Source organism: Eschscholzia californica, unplaced genomic scaffold (assembly GCF_041429995.1).
Source record: "Eschscholzia californica isolate CP2 unplaced genomic scaffold, dmEscCali1.0.p SCAF_6, whole genome shotgun sequence".
Taxonomy (NCBI): domain Eukaryota; kingdom Viridiplantae; phylum Streptophyta; class Magnoliopsida; order Ranunculales; family Papaveraceae; genus Eschscholzia; species Eschscholzia californica.
In genome coordinates this window covers 9,295,213-9,317,862 of record NW_028238483.1, presented here as the reverse complement: position 1 = coordinate 9,317,862, position 22,650 = coordinate 9,295,213, and the positions used below count along the sequence as shown (strand labels likewise).

Here is a 22,650-nt window from a genome sequence, read left to right as displayed (position 1 = left end):
CAAGATTCGTGTTCTCTCTCTATCTCCTTTCTGATTTGGATTAGAGAACCATCCTTTAATTTCCAAATCTCATGTTATTTTACCAAAACAGTTTAAGAAGATAAGAGAGAAGGAAGATTTCGAATCATCTGGGATGCGCGGTTCAAGACCAAGCTTTTCTGTTGTGCGGACCATGGATTTCTGTACGATGCAGTGGGACGACCGTTGATCTGTTCGGTTGTGATCCCTATCCGTCAGATGTTGAGAATACAGGGTAATCTCATGCACGCAGTTGCACCGAATTGAGGACCCCTGGAACTCCTGAAGTACCACCGTGTGTGACAGAAAGTAACCCGAATCCATCTGAGCCGTCAGTTTTGCTTCCCATCTGCACGCCACGTGTCTCTGCTGGCTCTTTGTTTCATTTCAGTCAACTGACTTTGATCAAAGCTTTGACTAGGTCTATTTTGCTCTCCCGGACTCCGATTTGACTTCCACTTTCGCGTACGGGTCAGTCTTGAACCCTACTTTTATCCGAGCATCAAAAATTACCAGATCACCAGACTACCATATTTACCAAAATGCCCCTGGGTTTGTCTTTCTCTTGATTTTATCCGTTTTTCGCACTGAACTCCGTAAAAGATACTTGGGAAAGAAAAACACGCAATTCATCATAATAATTGCTCAGACTGGACTAACTAACCCGAGTTAAGAGATTCAGATGGGACATTTTCATGTCTCATCAATACGTGATCTGGTAAAGGGAACCTTACTAAGTAAACATGGAATAGATTCATTATTGAGTCCCTAGTCCAGGTCATTGCATGGACAACAATGACTCAAGAAGACTAGCATGGGAATTGACTGATAGCGCAGTTTCATGGGCTATAGGAATATGGTATTTAAGTCAATTACATGGGTGTATGATTGGAGAATATACACTGGATAACCCAAAGATGAGAGTTCTTCAAGGAGTTGAAAAACGTCACGAACTCTCATAGGCAAGATTGGAGAGATTCCTTAAACATGAGTACTCCACTCATCTTATGTAAGGAATGTCGAACTTTGGTACCGTCAAATGCCGCGCCGTAAAAGGAGGTTATAAAGGCGGAGTACTGGGGGAGACAGGATAGACATGAAGTTAAGTGGGAGTACAAGACTGGATAATGTCCTCCTATTAAGTTAGGATTAAGTATCTCCGGGCCACTTGAGGAGAAGCAACTAGAAAATGTGTGGCCACACTCAAATGGATTAATGGTTAATCATTTGTATTGACAGTTGTTCTCCAGATCAAGAAAGTCTGAAGGGTATGACGTATCAGATGAGATACTAAGTGACATGGGAATCGAGCATTGCACTTGTTCTAAGTACAAGTGGGAGACTGAAGGATTTATCCGGTCGGTCTGAAGGAGATGTCCTTCCGAAGGAGTGTCCTTCGACCAAGGTGGAAATGCGATCAATTTGTCAGTTAGGATAACGATGACCACACGTGAAGATCATCCAGTCCGGTCCAATTAGGGGTCGTAATGCTTTGCTAGAAGCCAACTACGATCGTCGGATCAAGGAGTTGATTCGCGGCTAACATAGATCGGATCCTAAAACGGGTTACACATAAGAGTGGTAACCTGATCGGAGAGACTTGACTAGACGGGAAAAGGCTAAAGATGGATGGGATCCAACTTGAAAGGCCGAAAGGGTTCGAATGGAGATTCGGAACAAGATAAAAAGAACCGGGCCTTAAAAGGGGTGCCCGGAGGAAGGCTTATTAGGCCGGCCATGTGATGGCCGACCAGAGTAAGTGGGCCGGCCATATAAAGCCCATGGTGGGCTGCCCTAGCCGGCCACACTTAAGGGATTATCAAAATACCCCAAAAGGGTATTTTTGTAATTATCTGTTCTGTGACCCGAAAATAGAAAGACCTAATCTGAATGGGATTCTAATTAGGGTTTGTCTATATATTGGGTCAGTTGAGAACAGAAAAAGGTGTGGATTTTTCTCTGGTAGAAAAATATACAGCTCTCTCTCTCTCTCAATATACAGCTAGTGGAGAGAGAGGAATATAGAGAAAAAGCTCCCGTTCTATCAATCTAGTCAAGAAGAAGAGTTCTTCTCAACCTTCTAGTAAGTCCTAGCAGTCTGAAAGGAAGGGAGATCAAGTCTATTCACTCGGTGTCTCAAGTAGAGGAGCTACACTTAGAGCTCTCGATCTTCACACGCGATTGGAATGGTTCCAGGGAAAAACGCGTTAAGATATTTATCCATCTTCTAGTTCATTGATTAGTTTATGCATATGATCCTGGGAAATCTAGTGTTAACATATGATGTTTGAGATTCCGCTTAGAACACTAGATAGTGTATAAGATACACAAATCCCTACAGTAAGGCCCAAAGAGCTTTACGATACAGCTCTGGGACAGGTAATACTTTCGACTTCTAGCCTTTAAAGTGAAACACACGAGTTACTTCTACTCCTTAGTCTCTCTACTTTCAACTAAGAAGTGACGGGACTCATGATGATGCATAAAATGTCCAGACGTTGACTAACGTCTGAAGAGTCAAAGATCAGACCAGAAGTCTATCGGAACAGCTTGGCTTGAGGCAGCAGGATAGCTAAAACCCCTGATGGTCCACCACACATTCCCACAACCGGGAGGTCGGCCAGAAGAAACCAGCTCTGCACAAAACGCCCTTGGCATGGATAGATCAGCCCAAGGATCTCTATAGGAATAAGAGGGGTCTCCACAGGTTCGACCCATATCTTACGCCCCGAACTTGGAAGATATCAACGCTGCGCAACCTAATGACTTAATCCCGGACTTTCCAGAAAGAGCTCAGTCGGTTATACATCTTGAAGTGTTTAATCCCGGTTGGACTCCACGTATCTAAAGGAGGAAACTTCTCCTTTAGAGTCTATCACTCCGCCAAGATATCAACGATGTATCCTTGAACTTAGGAATTTTCACTTATCAGAGATCCGAGATAGACTCGAAGAGAAACCCTAGATACGCAAAAGAGGTAACTTCTATTAAGGTTTGACGGCCACCGCCTCACCACCGCCACTAAGGTCAGTTGGCTTAACTTCGCCTATAAAAGGCCCCCCACATCGTCCTTCAAAGGACACGACCTCCAGAGGGAAAAACTGACTCTTTCCCTAGAACACGATCTCTGGAGAAGAAACACACCATCTCTCCTAAACCTAAGATATCTTCATACCAGAAGGATTGCCCCCAAAAACAGAGTTCTCATAACTCGCCCCCAAAAGGATCAATCAATATTCATTCTTTTACTGCAAAGAGCACCCTGACTGTCTTGAGCGTCGGAGCGGTTTTCGAACCCTTTGCAGGTTTTCACCCCTTGGGAACAGACGAAAAGGAGCAAGGAATCAGGAGTTGAAGCAAGGAATCAGGAGCTGGAGCAATAAGTCAGGAGCCGGAGCAAGGAGCATGGAGTAGAGGAGCAGAGCAAAGGAGCAGAGCAGAGTAGAGAAGCAGAGCTGAACAGAGGAATCTCACCTCTCTAAAAAAAATATTCAATCATATTAGAGGGTGTCATGCATCAACTCCCTTTTTCATGCTGATTTAACTGGGAGTCAATTTTCGACATCAACAGAAGCGAGCTGTGATAACTCTCTTTTTAGGGGTGATCCTTCTGGTATGAAGAGATCGTATATTTGGGGGAGAGAGTGTGTCTGTCCTGAAGAGACCGTGTCTTGTGAAAGACGATGTCGGGGGCCTTTTATAGGCGAAGTTAGGCCGACTGTGATTAGTGGCGGTGGTGAGGTGGTGGCCGTCAAACCGTAATAGAAGTTACCTCTTTTGCGTATCTAGGGTTTCTCTTCGAGTCTACCCCGGATCTTTGATAAGTGAAAGTTCCTAAGTTCAAGGATATTTTGTATATATCTTGCCGGAGTGATAGACTCTAAAGGAGAAGTTTCCTCCTTTAGATACGTGGAGTCCAATCGGGCTTAAACACTTCAAGATGTGTTGCCGACTGAGATCTTTCTGGAAAGTCCGGGATTAAGTCATTAGGTTGCGCAACGCTGATATCTCCCCAGTTCTGGGCGTAAGTTATGGGCCGAACCTGTAGAGACCCCCTTATTCCTTTAGAGATCCCAGGGCTGATCTTTCCATGGCGAGGGCGTTTTGTGCAGAGCTGGTTTCTTCTGGCCGACCTCCCAGTTAGAGGAATGTGTGGCGGACCATCGGGGATTTTAGCTGTCCTGCTGCCTGATGCACCCGAAAAGGTTGCACACCCAAGCGGAGGTATCAAGTAGTAATTCGGCAAAGCCGGGATCGATCCAAGGATAGGAAGGTAGTTTAGATATCGAAGGGTCTTATCCCTCTGTCTAGATATTAAGGGCTAACTTAGACTAAAAAGAAGAGAAACAAGGATAAATGGGGGGTTTTTAATGAATAAGCAATAAGAGATTAAAGCAAACAAGTAAAATAAACTAAACTAAACAATATAAGTAAAACGGGCGAGAGAGATTCGAGAGAAGTATCGGAGGAACAAGAGTCGGGAGGCAACAAATAAATGAAAGAGGTGTCGAACCCGGGAATCCATAATGATAAACCTACGACTATATGTAGTCCGATCTAATGTTTCAAAGTATAATCGATGTTCGACTCCTAAGGTGATATCTATAAGCACTACGTATATCCGGAGATCATACTTAGTCAAACAAACATCATAATCGGTTAATCCCGAGTTAACGAAAGTGTTGTCTAGTCGCCTAACTATGTGAAGTGCATGACAAGACACATGAAATTATGACCTAGACTACGATTGATATCGAATACTTCGTTTCGTCTATTAACTATGTAAAGTGCTTGACAAGACACATGAAAATACGATCGAAACGATAATCGAAATAAATGAAAATCAATTTATAATCAAAACATCAAATCATATTAAACATAATCACGAATTCATCACATTTCATCTCATATAATCGACACACTAAGATTAGCTAAACATGGTGATTGAATAAGAAATGGAAAGAAAATGATGAAAGAATCCCCCTTTTTCGATGTGGTTCGAGGCTAGGATCGTCGGAAAATATGAGTGTTTAGTTGCAGCCGATCTCCCCTTAGCAATTTTTTGGGTTCCCCATACCGACCACCATCATCTTCTCCATTTAGAACACAACCTCCATTAAAGCTAAACCCTAGCTTTCTCTCTCTACAATTTCTAGTCCAAAACCAAATCAAACCACATGGGTAGCTAGCCAACAACATGGGGAGTAAAAGCCCTAAGGTTTCCGGCCGAGAAAGTTGCCGGAAACCCTAGAAAAGTCCGGCCAAAGCATTAACAAGAAACCGGCCAAATCATCAAAATCCGGCCAAGAGGTGATGTCCCGTGCTAGATCCGGCAGTCCCGAGCATGAAGATGTGTCCCGTGCCTTCGTATGAGGTTTACCGAGCACGTCCCGTGAAGTTCGAGCAGGTCCAGTGAAGTCCGAGTAGGTGGAGGCCGTCCGAGCTGCTGCTGGATGCGTCTGCAGCAGCTCCCGTGAAGAACAGCAGCTCCTGTGGAACGTGCTGCTGCTCCTTCCCGGCCGTGCCGCTGCTGTGCTTCCCGTGTCGGCGCAACTTGGCTGCTGCTGTTCCCGCGACTTGTCTGGCCAAGCTTTGGCCGGCCTTGGTGATGGCCGGCCTAGCTTGGTCGGCTCCTTCTCTCTTTCCCTCTTGATCTTTCAAAACCCTCTCTTTCAAGCTCTCTCTCTAGCAACCAAGAACACCAACCCTCACTCTCAAGAACTCTCTTGCCTCATTTTTCAAGCTAGAAGATGATGAATAGTATATCCAACTTGTGTTTACTTCTCAAACCCTAGGTCAAGACTTAGTCAATTTTTTTAGACTTTGTTGACTTAGATCCATAAAGAGAGGGTGCCCATATAATTCTTCCTTGGGCTCTTGGGCTATGATTTAGAAACCAAGAGAGTGCCTCCATCCTTGTCTCTACATCTTCAAATTCTCACAAAGGACTAAAATACCCTCGGACTTCTTTCTTTCATATCTTCCCCGTCCAAACTCCGAATTGAATACCGTTTTCACCGTCGGACTCGTCATTGACTATACTTGTAATTTGATTTGCTTGAAGTCTTTTTCTCTCATTTTCAACACATGAAATGATAGTGATAATTCGCTCATTTTATTCTGAGTCACACGCTTAACTCCAAAATAAGTACCTAACATGAAAAACACATAAAATATTATTGATAACACTCGAAAAGGACTAATTAGTCTAAGCTAGGCTCTCCAAATGTGACATTTTCATGTCACATCACTGCCTTAAGCCGAGCTGTTCCAAGAGACTTCTGGTCTAATCTTTGACTCTTCAGACGTTAGTCGACATCTGGACATTTTATGCATCATCACCCGCTAATCCTGCTTATCAAACCTACCACAGAAACACCACCCATCGTTTTTACTGATGATGATCTAGTTGGGGTAATAACTCCACACGCGGATCCGTTAGTAATAACAGCTGTGGTGGCCAATTGGAGGGTAGGACGCATCCTGGTCGATATAGGAAGCTCAACGGAAGTCATGAGTCGGACATGCTTCCAAAAACTCGGGGTAAGTCAGCACCACCTCAAATCTTATAAGTCTTGCCTGACAGGGTTCGGCGACAACCAGGTCGAAACAGACAAAATAACAACCCTGCCCGTACTAATCGGCGATGGAGAATCGAAGAAAGCGATAATGCTAAACTTCGCCATTGTCGACAAGATGTACGCCTATAACATCATACTAGGCAGGAACTTCCTGAGGGAGTCATAGTTTCCATGAACCACCTCATGATGAAATTCCCAATTCCGGGAACGAATCTCATAGGGACGGTCAGAGGAGACCAAAAGGTAGCCAGGGAATGCTATCTTATTTCTGCACAAGGCTGCGAGGAAGAAGCGACAAATCCGATCGCCGTTGGAGGAGACAAAGTGTTCTACGGTGGCCCCACAACGGACATGCAGAGCTAAGAGAATCAGGTCACCACTACCTCTAATCTATTTCCTTTTACATAAAGTCGTTAGGCAAAAGAAGTAGCGCTACTAGCTACATATTTTATCTGATAAAATAAAATATTTTACCAAAAACGCTATAAAAGGAGAAGTCCTGGTTAAACTCGCTCTGACTAAGTAGGTAGCCCTGATAGCGAAAGCTACGTCCGGGGGACCCAAAGGTAGCCTTGGTAGCGAAAGCGGCGACCGAGGGCCCTAAATAAAAAACAGCCTTGCTAGCGAAAGCCACGACCAGGGACAGGACAGCCTCGGTAGCTATGGCGATGACCGAGGGCCCAAAGGAGCAGTCCTAGTTAAACTGAAAGTTTGCTCGAGTAAAACCGACCCTTCACCAAGGTCCCAAGAAGAAGTCCTAGTCAAACTGATCGGCTCAAGCCAGCAAATGAGGTAGCTCCGGTAGCCACGGCTGCGACCCGAGGCCTTGGAAGGAGAAGTCCTAGTAAAACTTAAAATCTTTACTCGAGTAAAATGTGGTCCCCACTAAGGATCCCAAGGAGAAGTCCTAGTTAAACTATAACCCTGGCGAAGGTAACCGGGGGGAAAAGGAGAAGTCCTTGCGAAGCTTGTCAGGCGAAAGCAGACAAAATAACTCTGGTAGCCCAAGCTACGACCAGAGGTACGGGAGGAGTCCCGGCGAAAACTAGTTGTGCTCAAGCCCACGAATTCAGCCCTGGTAGCGAAAGCAACAACCAGGGAACTAAGGAGAAGTCCTAGCTAAACTAGTTGTGCTCAAGCCAACGAAACCAGTCCGGGTAGCGAAAGCAACGACCAGGGGTCTAAGGAGAAGTCCTAGCTAAACTAGTTGTGCACAAGCCAACGAAACTAGCCTGGTAGCAAAAGCAACGACCAGGGGACTACGGAGAAGTCCTAGCTAAACTAGTTGTGCGCAAGCCAACGAAACAAACCTTGGTAGCGAAAGCAACGACCAGGGGACTAAAGAGAAGTCCTAGCTAAACTAGTTGTGCTCAATCCAACGAAACCAGTCCTGGTGGCGAAAGCAACGACCAGGTGACTAAGAAGAAGTCCTAGCTAAACTAGTTGTGCTCAAGCCAACGAAACCAGCCCTGGTAGCGAAAGCAACGACCAGGGGTCTAAGGAGAAGTCGTAACTAAACTAGTTGTGCTCAAGCCAACGAAACCAGCCTTGGTAACGAAAGCAACGACTAGGGGCCCAAGGAGAAATTTAAGCTAAACGGCTCAAAATTTGATTAATAAAAGACTGCCCTAGGAGCAATAGCCGTGATCAGGGGTAGAAGTAGACTCGAAAATCCTCATGATTTGCAGAGCCATGCTAATTCGGGTTCTATTTTGCAGAAGGAAATAGTAAGATTAGAACATGATAGATCAAGCCTAACTTTCTTTAAAATTTTGCAGAGGCGATCATTTGGAGCATGCGTAGTAAGTTTAGGAATGCATTAGTCAGATTAGGGCTTTAGACAAATAACCATTCCACGTTTAAGTATTTGTAGATAAAAACTGAATAAAAAAAGAAGAGCGTCAAGAAACACCCATTATCAACTATTTACAAGTTAGACGAAGAAGAAGAAACAGGAGAAGGGGCAGACAGAGAGATTACATCAGAAGGAATTAGTTCTATGGAAGTTCGTATAATCACTGCTACGAGACTACCGTCTAACAGTTGACTTTATTCAATTACGCAGCTAAACTTATTACAGAAGAAATTGCAACATGAATACATCAAGAAGGATATGACTACTCAGATTTATTGCAGAAGAAATTGCAAAGAACATACAAAATCCTTGAAAAAGAAGTCGAGGGCTAGGAAAAAAACCAAAGAATGCGAAAGCCTAGAGGAGCAGCCACGCCATTCGGTTAAACGGAAACTGAGAAATAACTAAGAGCCACCTTCCAAAGAATTGTCAAAGCAAGAAGACAACCAAGGGAAAAAAAATAACCCCCTCGCCATCATCACCTGGCCCTGAGATCCCCATTTGAAGGCAGCACTGGCATCTCAACAACCTTGAAGGATCCTCCAAAATAGCTCATGGGTTTACCAGGGCCATTATGGAGAAGTCCACCCTTTACCACGATCATTATGGAGAAACACTCTTCTGGTAGACGACTAATGTGAATTCAAACAGAGGCCTCTTCTCGGACTTCCGACGAATACAGATGTTAAGGAAAGAAATCAAAAAATATTTGTAGAAGAAGGTTTTCTTTTCTTTATAGATTCTCGATGATGAGAAGCGGAAGGACCAAAGTCTGCTATTTATACTAGGAAGATAACCAAGAGACTTCTCGAAAACGGACGAATAAGCATTAAAGGCAATAACCAAACACATCTCGGGAACACGCAAGGGAATAATAACCAAAGGATACCCACAAATCGAGATCAAATGGCAGATGGGATATCAGCGGATTTTAAGGGGACGTGATAGTCTCACCACTAGGAAGACACCACGTGTACACGCATGCTGAAAGGGCTGCCGTGTACCACGACCCAAAAGAACAGCACCGAAAATGGACATGATCAGAAGATCGAATCCATGACCTCATAAGATCACGCATGGAAAGGAAATTAATTACTCAGGCAGAAGTGGAAACGTGTGTCGGGAAGAGGAACCACACGTCCAATAGTCTAAGGCAGGAAAGACTCAAGTTAGCTCTGGCAAAAAGCAGATGTAAAAAAGGAAAACTTACCACCGTCAGCTCCCACCAGCTCAGCACAAGCCAGCCCGGGGTAGCGCAGCTCTGGAAAAAGATCGAGCACTACGAAATAGTCCAGGTCCAGTTAAGACCCAAAGAGTTTCACGAAACAGCTCTGGGGCAGGTATTACTCTCGACTTCAGGTCTTCAAAATAAAGTAAAAACACACGAGTTACTTCTACTCCTTAGTCTCTTTACTTTCAACTAAGAAGTGGCGGGACTCATATTGATGCACAAAATGTCCAGATCTTGACTAACGTTTGAAGAGTCAAGATAAGAACTAAAGTCTCTTTGATCGACTCGGCTTAAGGCAGCAGAACAGCTACATACCTAATGGTCCACCACATTTTCCCCTAACTGGGAGGTCGATCGGAAGAAACCAGCTCTGCACAAAACGCCCTTGACATGGAAAGATCAACCCTGGGGTCTCAAAAGGAAAAAGGGGGTCTCCACAAGTTCGGCCCATATCTTACACCCAGAACTAGGGAGATATCAGCGTTGCGCGACCTATAGACTTAATCCCGAACTTTCTAGAAAGATCTCAGTCGGCCACAATTCTTTAAAAAATGTCGCCTCGAGAAGTGGAAACATTGCCTCAGGTAGGACGGTTATTCAATTTTCATAGTTGCTTGTCTCCTGGAGAATTGTTTGACCGCAGTACTTTGAAGTAGTAACCCTCATAACAATCATAGTTCAAGTTTTGGTACGAAGGAGGAGCTGTCTAGACTTTTAAGTGAATTTGACCAACCTCTATGTCGTCTAGATTTTGTTTAGGCTGCTTGGTTGAGTCAATTTGATTGTGGTTGTTTTCCTTTTATCTAGGATCTTTGTAGTGCTTCTTCGGTTTTCGATCAAAAAAATAAAATTGAAAGAGAGATGGATAGATTTTGGTCCCACTATAATGACAGAAGGGACGAAAGTTCTTTAAATCTACCATGGAGGTAGGGGTGGGAATTCTACCCGAAAGCCCGATACCCGTCACGTTTACCCGCGTCCGACAATGTCCATGGACGCCCGCGCCCGAAGATGGGTACTACCCGCCCAGCCCGATGATTTTTCGTGGGCGGGCTCGGGTGAAAAGCTCTGCCCGACATCCCGCCCATACCCGAGCTAGATATGCTCACCCGACGGGTGCCTATAGATGCCAATCACTTTGAGTGTCGATTATACTTCACTATAAAGCCCAAAGTAGATTTAAGGTTTCTCCAAAGATATATAAACAACACATTGAAGCAACCCTAATAGTTTACCACATTGAATCTGAGAAATTCGGTAGCATAGAGAGAGAGAGAAAAAAAATCTACGTTGTCTCTCTAGCCGTTTCTCTCTTATTTACTAGACCTTCTTGTGCCAACCTTCTTCTCTATTAAATAAGTTATTGGGATCATCTTCCACCTCTATGTAGTGGTCAAATTTTAAAATTATTTTAATGTGAAGGAAGAACAAAGAAGAACTAATGAAACATACAAAGACAAGAAAAAAAGTGGAAGACAACCAAGTCTCATGTTTGCATATATAGATCTATATCAGTTGTTGATTTCTTATGTTACGGAATCTGAGTATTTCTTTCATTCTTGATTTATAAGTTTTGTAAAGATTTGGTATCAATTTGTTTAGAGAAGCTTATTTGAACAATATCAAATTACTAGAGTTTCCTGATCTGGTAAAAAAGTATCAGATAAAGAAACCCGATGCCCGATTTGCCCGAAGCCCGACTTGCCCGATGCTTTAGTGGGCATGGGCGGGCTTTGATCATAGGAGATTTCAGAAAAGCCCGCCCGAATCCGCCCGAGAACCCGAGTGGGCAGAGGAGAAACTTACCCGACCCGCCCGAGTCCGACTCAGAATTAGCCGCGGGTGCCCATACCCGCCCGATTCCCACCCCTACATGGAGGTACTTAGCAAATGGTCAAAATAGTGTTCGTTAACCTAGCTATAATTTGCATAATGACGATCGTTTGGAATATTGTCAACTTCAAGAAGGTTATGAGTCTCATTATAGATATCCAGATAGATCATCTTACATGCATTATAATGGAGAGTCTTATGTTCCACACGTTTCTCAACCTTAATGGGATAACAGTGGATCTGTTGACTCTTCATCTTTATTGCACGAAGCTATTAGTATGCTAAGGAGGAGTAATGGAGAGTCTTATGCTTCAAACGTGTCTCAACATCAATGAGATAACGTTGAAACTATTGATCCTTCATCTTTAGCATCACCTTCACTGGCCCAAACTGTTAGTGATCTTCAAAAATTACTTTCGAAGTTATTAGTATGCTAAGGAGGAGTAATGGAGAGTCTTATGCTCCACGCGTGTCTCAACCTCAATGGGATAACGGTGAAATTGTTGACTCTCAATCTTTAGCATCATCTTCATTGGCCCAAACTGTTAAAGATCTTCAAAAGAGTACTTTCGAGTTTTGTCAGAATTTAGAAAAAAAACTAAAAATATCTGCAGAACTCTACAAGAAATAACAACTAGTATCATAGAAGAGGATTACCATAGGAATGTAGAGTACGGTACACAATATCATGTGTATGATGATGACGAGGATATGATTCCAGAGGAGTATGGTTCTCCTGAAAACATTGTTATTGAGACTAAATCTCAGAAACGACAGAGCCCAATATAGAGATATCCTCTCATTATACCAAACTTGAAATCCCTTCAGACCAAAATAAAGAGGTTGCTAAAGTTGAAGATGATTTGAAGGCGTCTGACTCGCTTAAGGACGATGAATCATGGTTGGTCAATGTGTTAAATGAGACCATTGAATCGCTTGACTTTGGTGAGGATTTAGAATTCTTTAAAGACCCTGAGTACATCGCGGTCAAAGAGAGTATAGAAGGTTTATCCAACCCGACTTATAGGGACTGTGAGTCTGATAGCAGGGTTTATCCAATGAAGAAACCCGAAGTACCTGTTTTAGAGACATCTAATTGAAGTCCAGGTGTCGTTGATAGTCCTCTAGACTACTTTCCCTTTGTCTACCATCCATATAAAGACCCCTTCTATCCGGTTTGTACTCTATCTGTTGCAATACCAAACTTAACTCCCTTAGTCTCGTCTAAGTTTGGGGATTGCTCTACTTTCTTGATAGTCTCACTATCACCAAATTATTCAAGTGTGAGACTATCATTCACTGAAAGTTTTATGTTTTGGGTGGACCCACAAATGTTTCGATTATTAGTTTATAGTTAGTCACACTTCTGTAATCTAGTAGGTATAACTTTTTTTATTTTTTTTCGAGTCATCTGTTTTGTCTGGCTGAAGACGTTAAACTTAGCGCTTTCTGGGAAGCAACCCATGCTTAGGACGTCTGAATCTGGTAATATCTTTCCCTTGACCCTATTATATTTTTGCATAGTCTTCTAAACATTGAAGACAATGTTCGGTTTGAGTTTGGGGATAGGGGATTGAACTTTTTGCTGAAGTCCTTATTTCAAAATTTTAAAAGGGTTCAAAAAAATATTTCAATTTTTCAGATTAAATAGGTGATCTAGTTGTTTTTTGCTTGTTAATAGTTATAAGTCTAGTCGGTCTAACTATCCGTTTGCTAAAGGTTTTATCATGAATTTCGAGTCTTGAGGTTGTCTGTACACTAGTCATGTGAGTGTTAGATAGGTGAAGAGTAGACATTTCCGAGAAAACAGATTAATCATTAGTGGAGACTTAACCTATGTGAGATTCTGAGCCTTTCTTTTTTGTTTTGAGTGATCTCTCCTGCGCTAACTCTGAGTAGAGTTAAGAGCTACTCAACCTCGCAATATTGAAGAACTCATTTGATCTCCTGAGTTTAAAATTTACGACTACTAGCGATGTCCTCAGGAACACAAACCTAACTCTTGTAGTATGAGAAACTTGAAAGCAGTGTCTAGAGGAAGATAGAAACCCCGTCCGTCGTTTAGAACCTTAAGAATAAGGCATGAAGGAAAATGAAGAAAATTTTACGAGGGAAAGAATAATGTCAAGAAAGTTGTTTTTGTATTATGAGTACTATTATCGGAGATTGTTTCAAAGAAAAAAAAAAGAAAAAAAAAAAGAAAAAAAAAAGAAAAGGAAAAAAAGAAAAAGAAAAAGAAAAAGAAAAAGAAAAAGAAAAAGAACAATAGAAGAAAGAGAAAATGGAAAAGATGGTTTAGTTGTGTTTGAGTGTTTATCCCTTGAAGTAGTTCTTGAAGATTTGAAGACGTGGAGTTCTCAGGAATTGTAATCATCCTTAGGGTCCGTTTGATACATGAGAAAATAAAAGTGGGAAAGTCGTTTTCATGAGAAAGTTGATTGTTTGCTGTTTGATTGGGTCAAAAGAATGAGGTAATTTCTAAAAGGGTCAAAATAATATTGAAAATGAGTAGAAAAACACAAAACATTTGAAAATTATTATTCAGGTCAAAAAGTGTGCAAAAACTAAAATACCCTTTTTTGTCATTTTGTATAACTAAATTCTTTTATTTTTCTTTAAACTTTAAATCGATATAACTTTTGTTTGAGATGTCGGATTTCTATAGAAATTATATATTTAGAAATGATTTTTCATTAGCTTTTTAACAAGATCCACTTTCAATACTTTTTTTTAAAAAAAAAAAACCCAGAAAAAACGGCGTTTTTTTCCTTTACGTTTTTCTGCAAACGTGTTTGCAACAATCTGTTATGCAGACGTGTTTGCAACAATCTGTTATGCAGACGTGTTTGCAACAATCTGTTATGCAGACGTGTTTGCAACAATCTGATCTGCAAACATGTGTTTGCATAATGTAAACTGCAAACATGTGTTTGCATAATGTAAACTGCAAAACTGTGTTTCCAAAATATCGATTGCAAACATGATTTGCATATCTTGCAAACTCGTTTTGCAAATCGAGAATATAAACTATTGGTATGTTCGAACCACTCGGTCTAACTCAAATGGTTGATGCATCAAATTATTCAAAATTTTCACTGCAAAAGAAAAAGCTATCGAAGTTGTTTTGATGATTCGACAAAGTAACAAGAAATATATTGATAAACTAAATTCTTACAGACAAAAGTACCATTCTTCGAATCAGAAAACTAATACAATAAAAACTAGATATACATACTTGATACTACTGCTACGAGAAAGAATAACTTATCTTGTCACTACCACGTAACATTCACTATTCAGCACCATTTTACTATGTTAATCAAATATCTAATGTTACAGTAAAGAGTTCTCGTATAAGTCGACTGCAACTAGTTGTTGAGTTCTAGAATCACATCGACATTAAAATCATAATCCCACACAACCTCACATCTAGCAACAAAACCAGTGTCATCCACCATATAATATATGAAAATCATAATCCCATCTAATTGACCAATAGATGATTTCCAATTGAAAAGCAAACCAACTATGATTCAGAACAATTTGCAATTTTTACTGAATCTTAAAAGCGCAATTTACTAGTACAAGAAGCCCCATATCCCTGCTATTCAATGATTAAATACAAAAAATAACACCTATAAATGCATGACAAATTGACAAACGCGATAAAATCAAGTTCAATTTATAGGTTTTCTTCCAGAAACTCACAATCGCAAAAGGAGGTTTCAAACTATTAGCATCTGCGACAAATAAACCTGATTTTTCCCACCACGCGTACCATCTACAACAGAAACACTCATAAGTATCAATTAGCAAGGAGAAGGAACCGCAATTTTCCTTTTCGATCCTTATAACAGTCTCCTATTTCTCAATTATATTAGGAAAAAAAAGAAGTTGCACTTCAAGCATAACCAAGTAGAAGGTGATAAATGGTTCATATCAACAACTGTTGATGAATTATGTCATACTTTTAAGTGGAAACTACAATGTAGCATAACTAAGGTTTTAAGATTGTATATTAAAACCAGAAGTCAGAATTGTATCTCTGGCAAACATTCATAACCGTAAAAACTACGAAGGTTGAAGTGGTATTGACTGAAGTTTTAGTATATACAAAAAGATTAGGCTTGTTTTGGATCCCCATTTTCGGGGGCACTTGGAGTGGTACTGCCATTTCTTTTCGAGCTAGAATGCTCAGTAATGGTCCTGCCCATGAACTTCCCTGCTTTGTTGAAGCCGCTTCCAACAACACCAAAACCCGACCCAACAATTCCTGCACCAGCTCCAATTCCGCTACCACCAAGCTTGACACCAACCCCAAGTCCACTACCAACAAGCCTAACACCAGCTCCAATACTAGACCCTACTAGTCCGACTCCGGAACCAAGTGTATCCATCGTGTTCCCTATCACACCAGCGTCTTTCAATTTTTGCCTCTCTTCTAGGATTCTTTTTTCTTCTTCGAAGGCTTGCATCTGCTCTTCCTTATTGAATTCATGGTACAAGACCCGCATACCAAATTTGTCTCTCCTTCGTCGATAGATATATATAAGATGAAATATAAAACTATTTCAAATAAGGATGATGTAGACCGACTTACCGTTATGGTTATAGTTCCACAATCCTTCTTATCTTTAATTCTTAGCATGTCGAGAGATGGCAGTAATCTCAGCTCAATCTCTTTTGGAGTTTCGGACTCTAAATCTATCAAAGGTAATTTTGCCATGCTTGAAAATTCAAGTACGTAGTAAGTACAGAAGTAGAAGTAGCAACATAAATATTCATCTCAGCTCCCAATTTCACCACAAACCCATGTAATTGCACCCCCTCCGATACACTTTCACAAGCGGGTAAACACTAGCTAACGTAACCAAAATTGGTCGAAACCCTACAACTCCTAAGTACTTAAACACTAAGAAAGCATCTCTACAACACCCATTTTGTGATAACCCAGAAATTACAGCATTAACAGAAGAAACATTTCTTTAAGGCATTTTATCAAACAACTTAAGACCATTCTTTAAAAGATTAACTTTGACCATTCTTTAAAAGATTAACTTTCATGTACATACCTGTAAGAGTTGTAGCTATATAAACTTCATCATCTAAACCAGTTCTCATAGGCTGGGCATGGATTTGAACACCAAAAGAAGCTAAATTTAGCTTCCCATGAGCTTTCATGTACATAGCCCTTGTTCGTCATCAAATTTTGGGCGTCGTTTTTCTAGAGTTTGAATCATTGACATCAGAAACGAATCTGAACTTAAGTTTTGTCGAATCTAGAAGAAGAAGAAGTCGAAGAACAAGATGCATCGAAGAAGAAGAAGACTCGCAGAAGAATCGGAGAAAGTGGAACAAGAAGAAACCAAATTTCTTATTTTTTTAGAGAGAGAACTATTTTAGAGGGTGGGGTTATTTTGGGAATGAAAAATAAAAGAAAGTGACCTTATTGATAATTATCAATATTATTTCAAACTTTACCTCTTATTATATATAAAATTTTGGTAACTTCTACCTAATAGAAAATAATCTAGGCTTTTTTGATTATTTTGATAATATTTTCATCCCAACAAGTCATTTATCCTAAAAGAAAGTAGGAAAAACACTCTGAAAATTTTACCACCAAAAAGGTGGTAAAATCGAATTCTCACCGTCTCAAAGTCCCACTCTCTCTCCTCCCGTCTCAACTTTCTCTCTCTATACTCTCTAAACCGCCTCTTTAATCTCATATTCCGTCTCTTCCTCTATCGACTTTCAAATTAGATCATAGAACCTTAATTGAAGATTGAAATGGTTTCCATGCTAGATGTTAGAGGCAGGATTGAGAGGCAGAGGGATCTTGAATTAGTATAAAAACTAGTTCTCTCAAGCGTTTTGGTTGTCTCAAATCTGTTGAACCTTGTTTTATGATGTAATGTTACATGATTTTAATACAAGTATGTTCATGTGGTAGAAGAAAGTCAGAAACAGAGGATCAAAGAAGCAAAGAGATCTTATCATTTTTTCTAAAAATCAAATCACGAAACCCAAAGAACAGATAAAGTGAATAAATGGAGTAAACAGTCAAAAGGGCATTAAAGAGAACAAGCAGGGAACGAGTGGATGCAAAGACTAATCTGATATTTGGGGATGATTTGGAACCCTAATATTTTACTCAGAAAGTGATGAAGTCATTAATGGTTTGAAACCCTAATACCAAATTGGGATTAAATTCAACCCAAATCTGAAATTAGAATTGATTTGCAAAGATCACAAACCAAAACGTGTGTGTTTCTTGATGGTGATGATATCACTTGCATATTCAGAACTTCATCGTCTCTCTCTTAGCCAAAAACGCCGAACTTCGTCGACTTTCCTCCATGTCTCTGGTGTTGAACAATTTTTACAGAATGAAGAAGATGAGACCATGAAACACTTTCTAAAGGCAGCCCAAAACTTTCTCTGATTTCTAATATTTTTAGGCCAGCGCTTTGGGGAAAGCTAAATAGTTTCCGGGGTGTGAAATTTTAAAGGGAATATTTAGAATTTTAGAGATTTTTCGGGGAAATAAATTTTAAGGGGAAATAAAAAAGGTGGCCAATACGTGGACAACTGTTTTTTTTATATGGACAACTATTTTCGGGCTCGGTGCGAGTCAATTATGCTTGACTTAGTTGACTTTGATTTAATAAGGGGATAACTCCATAAAGTCTTAAATACTAACAGTTACTAACTTGTGGACCTTTAACAAAATAATAGTTCAAAATTGAAAACCTAAGTTATCTTCTTCTTCATCATCTTCTTCTTCTTCCTTCTTAGTCTTATTCTTATTCTTATACTGCTACTAAAAGTAAAATATAGTTTCTACCACTTCCTTTGGTTTTTTATCAAACCCTAGATGAATGAAGAAGATAAAACTCATCAATCTCCACTTCCCTTATTTTTTAGTAAACTATAGTTTCTACCACTTCTATTTGTTTTTTAGTGAACTATAGTTTCTACTACTTCCCTTTGTTTTTATCAAACCTTAGATGGATTTTAATCAAACCCTACATTGATGAGGTAAGACTCTAACTTTTTTAATTTTATTTTGTATTTTCGTTTGGGTAGTTTGAAAGAATACAAAACGATTTTAAGGCAAAAAATCGAAGTGAATAAGAAATTCTCAGAATTTCGTAGGAAATCTACAAAAATATGCTAGATTTTCGTGGCAAGTTTCCTTCTGTCTTGCCAAATTTTCGTAGGAAATCTACGAAATTGGCATGTTAGGTTTTTTTTTTTTACAAAAACTCAGAAATTAAGATCTCTCGTATTTTGTCGATTTTCCAGGAAGCACGAGCAACTCTACTTGTTTGTAAAAAAAATCTAAGGTTTTGAAATTTTTGATTTCTAGGTTTTAAAAGTTTAACGGATTTTAAGGTTTTTAGATCTGATCTTTCTGGTTAGGAATATCCTTCAACAATTCCCTTCCCTTTGTTTGATGTCATAATCTTCTCCAAAAAAATTCTCTCTCTAGAATTTTGGGTTGATGATGAAGTAGTAGAAGAAGACCAAACTTACTTAGGGTTTATGAGAAAAGAAGGAGGTGTTAAAATAATAGATCTAATTTTAAGAGGACTTGAGTGAAAATAGTGGAGAGTTGTCCCCTTAGAAACTGGTGTCCATATAAAAAAATTAATTATTTTGGTTGTCCAGCTCCAACAACAAAAACCTCAAACGTTAATAAGAGGAAACGTTTCCGAAAATCAAATAAATTAGTAACGAGTTTGGGAAACATTGCTAGTTCGATTGAAAAAATTGCTGAAGGAACGAAGGAATATATGGATAAGATGGTTGTAACTCTTACTCATAACCAAGAAAATGAAACTGCAACCAAAGTGGTAGCCGAGTTATCCAAGTTACACGAGGGATTGGATTACGATCAAATGCTAGAAGCAGCAGATATCCTCAATAGTGACTCTTCGAAAGCAACTCTTTTCTTTGCACTGCCACCTGAATGTCTTCTATATTGGGGTCTTAGGCTACTTGGAAAAAATAGGCCCTAGATATAAAAAATTATTCAGTCTAAATTTTTTTGTGGGATTTGGTATTAATAAGTACTAGTTAGGTTTATGAACAAATTTTTTTATTTAGGTTTATGAGCAGAATTTTATTTGAAATAAAATTTTATTAAGACCTTTATTTATGGCCGCGGCTTTGGGGAATAAAAAAAATCTCCGGGGCATAAAGATTTTGGTCAACACGATTTGACTTGGAAGCATCTTCATTTTGAGTCCAAAACTTAATAAAGTTAATTTTTGCCCCATGTTCTTCATCCGCTACTTGCTTTTCTTTCTCTGCTCCTCTCCCTCTCTTGTTGTTCTCTTTCTCATTCTCTATGACTCTCGCTCTTTCTCTACTATCTCTCTCTTGCTCTCTTTATTTCTCTTCTCTTTATCTCTTTATCTCTTTATCTCTTTAACTCACTCCGTCTCCCACAAACCCTAGCCTAGAACATTCGATTGTTATCCACTAAATTTGCTGTGTTTTTCGAAGATATGATACCAATTTTGGTTAACTTTGCGTCGATCTCTGGTTTCTTCGTTAATTTCACCAGATCTATATTTCAGATGTTTGATTTATGAAAAACGAAGTTTGCAATGATTTTAGGATTTCTCTGTCTCAACTCTTACATTGTGATGTCCTACGAATTTCAGATTCTTACGGTGATATGTTCGTTATGGTTTAGTTTGAAGGAGGGAAGCGAAAGAGTAGGAAGTAAGATGATTTCTAGTTGTTGCATGAGGTTTAGTTAAGATTTGGTAGGCTGATTGTGAAGATGAAATATGTAAAGTTGATTACTTGATTCTAGTTGTTTAGTTAAGATAAATGCGGATGAACTTAGCAATGGTTGTTAGGAACAATATTGTTTATGCATTATGCATCACAAAAGAAGAAGAGACATAGGAGGGATTTGAGTAGTGGTTCAGAGAGTAGTGATGACTTAATGATTCTTCCAACAAAGGTATTAGATTTAGAGAGAGAGAGAGAGAGAAAGAGAGAGTTTGCTTGCTCAGCTTTGCTTGCTCCACAGCTACAAGTAGGTAGGATACAAATCTCGTTGGGTTTGAGTTAGATAGAAGGAGATGAAATAAAATGAAAGGGATGAAGATTAGGGGGAAAATGATGATGAATTCAATTTTTGGACTCTAAATAAAGTTGTTCTCAAGTTAAATCGTGTTGACCGAAGTCTTCATTCCCCAGAGATTTTTCTTTATTCCCCAAAGTCGGGGCCTTATTTATTATCTTTAAAATATAACCCTTTGGTGTATCATGTTATTATTTCATATCTACAAATTTGAATAAATAATACTGATTTTTTAATATATAACAAAGTTAATGTGTATTTTATGTAGTTTAAATAAGGGTAAAAGTGAACTTTTACTAAAGTTTACATTCCCATTCCTATACAAACCAAACACCAAGTTAGGATTCCATCAGGAATAGAATTCCTATTCCTGGTCGAACCCAACATTAAACTAAGTAATGTGATTCTCAGGAATCTCATTACAGGAATGGTATTCCCGGGAATCACATTCCATTCCCGCGCGCTAAACATGGCCTAAGAGTTATTCATGGTGTTGGCGACGGGTTTTGGGTTGTAGAGAGTTGGCTAAAGGAATGGTGAAATATCTTATCCACGATGGGCAGAACACATTCTTTTGGCGAGATGTATGGCATCAAATGGGGTCTTTAACTGAATATTTTAATTTAAACCGAAGTTTTAACTCTAGCATGAGAGAGGATGCCCGAGTTGCTGTTTTCTTACAAATGGGACAGTGGATGTTCTCAGATCAAAACAGGTTTGCTTTTGGAGAAGTTTTCAACACTTTGCACGAAATTGAAGTGGGTGGATTGAGAGGGACATGGTGGTTTGGAAAATCACTCCGTCGGGTGAATACACGGTCAGGGATACATATAATTCGCTTCGGCGAAAAGGTAACTCGATACCATGGTTTTCACTTATGCGATGTTCGAAGGCAATCCCTAAGCATCAATTTATTTCTTGGATTGCGCTCAAAAGAGGTTTAAAAACGAAAACCAAGCTTCGAGCATGGGGACTTAAAGTGTATGACATTTGCCCTTTATGCCAATGTGACATAGAGACTGACGAGCATAATTTCTTTCAATGTAACTACTCGAGAACAGTGTGGACAGACCTATTATTTCTGTTTGGTATTCGTAGGAACTACACAGGGAATTGGACTGAGGAGGTCGTATGGTACACAACAATGTTTAATGGCAACTCGGTACTTGGAAGGCTCGGGTATCTTGCTTTTTGTGGATTTATTTATCACATTTGGAGGGAACGAAATAATCGTGTATTTAGACGGGAGGCTAAATCAGCTGAACTGTTGTACATAAGTGTGGTCAGTGATGTTAAGACCAAGGTAGCAACCTGGAAACGAAGGCCCAATAGGTCTGCCGAAGCCCATCAAATCCTTGAACGGTGGAATATGGCCATTCCTTTGAGGCTAGAGGCAACCGGCTCCTGCAAATGGGCTGGCCCAGGGATAGGGCAAGTCCTTATAAATACAGATGGGTCGTATGAAGCTGAATCGGGTGGATTTGGCGCAATTATTCGCGATCAAGGGGGCAACATCATTGTAGCTGCAACAGTAAAAACATGAAGTATTTCAGTTATAATGCATGAAATGCAAGGTATTCGAATGGGATTACAGTTGGCTATTAAGTTCGGTACGAGGATAGTGAAGATTACAACGGATTCAGCTCAAGCAGTTTCGATATTGCGATCTGATTTGGAGGCACCCTCGTGGCGATTAGTCAAGCTAGTTCGAGACATTCGTGAGCTATGGACACAAATGGAAGATTGTTAAATCATACATGTCTACCGTGAAATTAACCAAGTGGCCGATTACTTATCAAAGTTAAAGCCTACCATGGGGTATCAGGAGGTGGAGGGTAGCATGTTACCTGCCGACTTATTAAAGATTGCTTTGGAAGATAAAAATGGTGTAATTAGAATCAGAAACATGAAATAGTACCGTTAGAGTTAAGACATACTTTATTTCCTTTGCTTGTTTTTTGCGTGCCCAGTTGCTAGTATCTTTTCCATTCCATTTATTTAGGGTCGGCCCTCTAACCCGTTTATT

The 22,650-nt window shown here is 40.0% G+C and overlaps 2 protein-coding genes and 1 long non-coding RNA gene across 3 annotated transcripts in view; 2 read left to right on the top strand and 1 right to left on the bottom strand.

Annotated features, from left to right (window-relative positions):
- Nucleotides 1–11,324, top strand: part of LOC147531616 (uncharacterized) — a 34,949-nt gene extending 23,625 nt beyond the window's left edge. Inside the window, exon 2 of the mRNA XM_086650589.1 lies at nt 10,616–11,324. The gene's annotated coding sequence lies outside the window, so the exon portion shown is untranslated. The remainder of the gene's footprint in view (nt 1–10,615) is intronic.
- A 4,104-nt stretch (nt 11,325–15,428) lies between these two features.
- LOC147531615 (uncharacterized) lies at nt 15,429–16,924 on the bottom strand. Its single transcript, XR_015227142.1, has 2 exons — nt 16,119–16,924; nt 15,429–16,048 (listed from the first exon to the last, which is right to left on the bottom strand). It is a non-coding gene; the product is annotated as an uncharacterized LOC147531615 (long non-coding RNA).
- Nucleotides 16,925–21,402: 4,478 nt separating this feature from the next.
- LOC147531614 (uncharacterized) lies at nt 21,403–22,167 on the top strand. The gene has a single exon (XM_086649762.1). The coding sequence runs from the start codon at nt 21,403–21,405 to the stop codon at nt 22,165–22,167; it is 765 nt and encodes a 254-aa protein (XP_086505888.1).
- The last annotated feature ends 483 nt before the right edge of the window (nt 22,168–22,650 follow it).

Excerpts from the sequence above, each read along its gene's own strand:
- LOC147531614 (XM_086649762.1), top strand. The coding sequence starts at position 21,403 with ATGGTGGTTTGGAAAATCACTCCGTCGGGTGAATACACGGTCAGGGAT.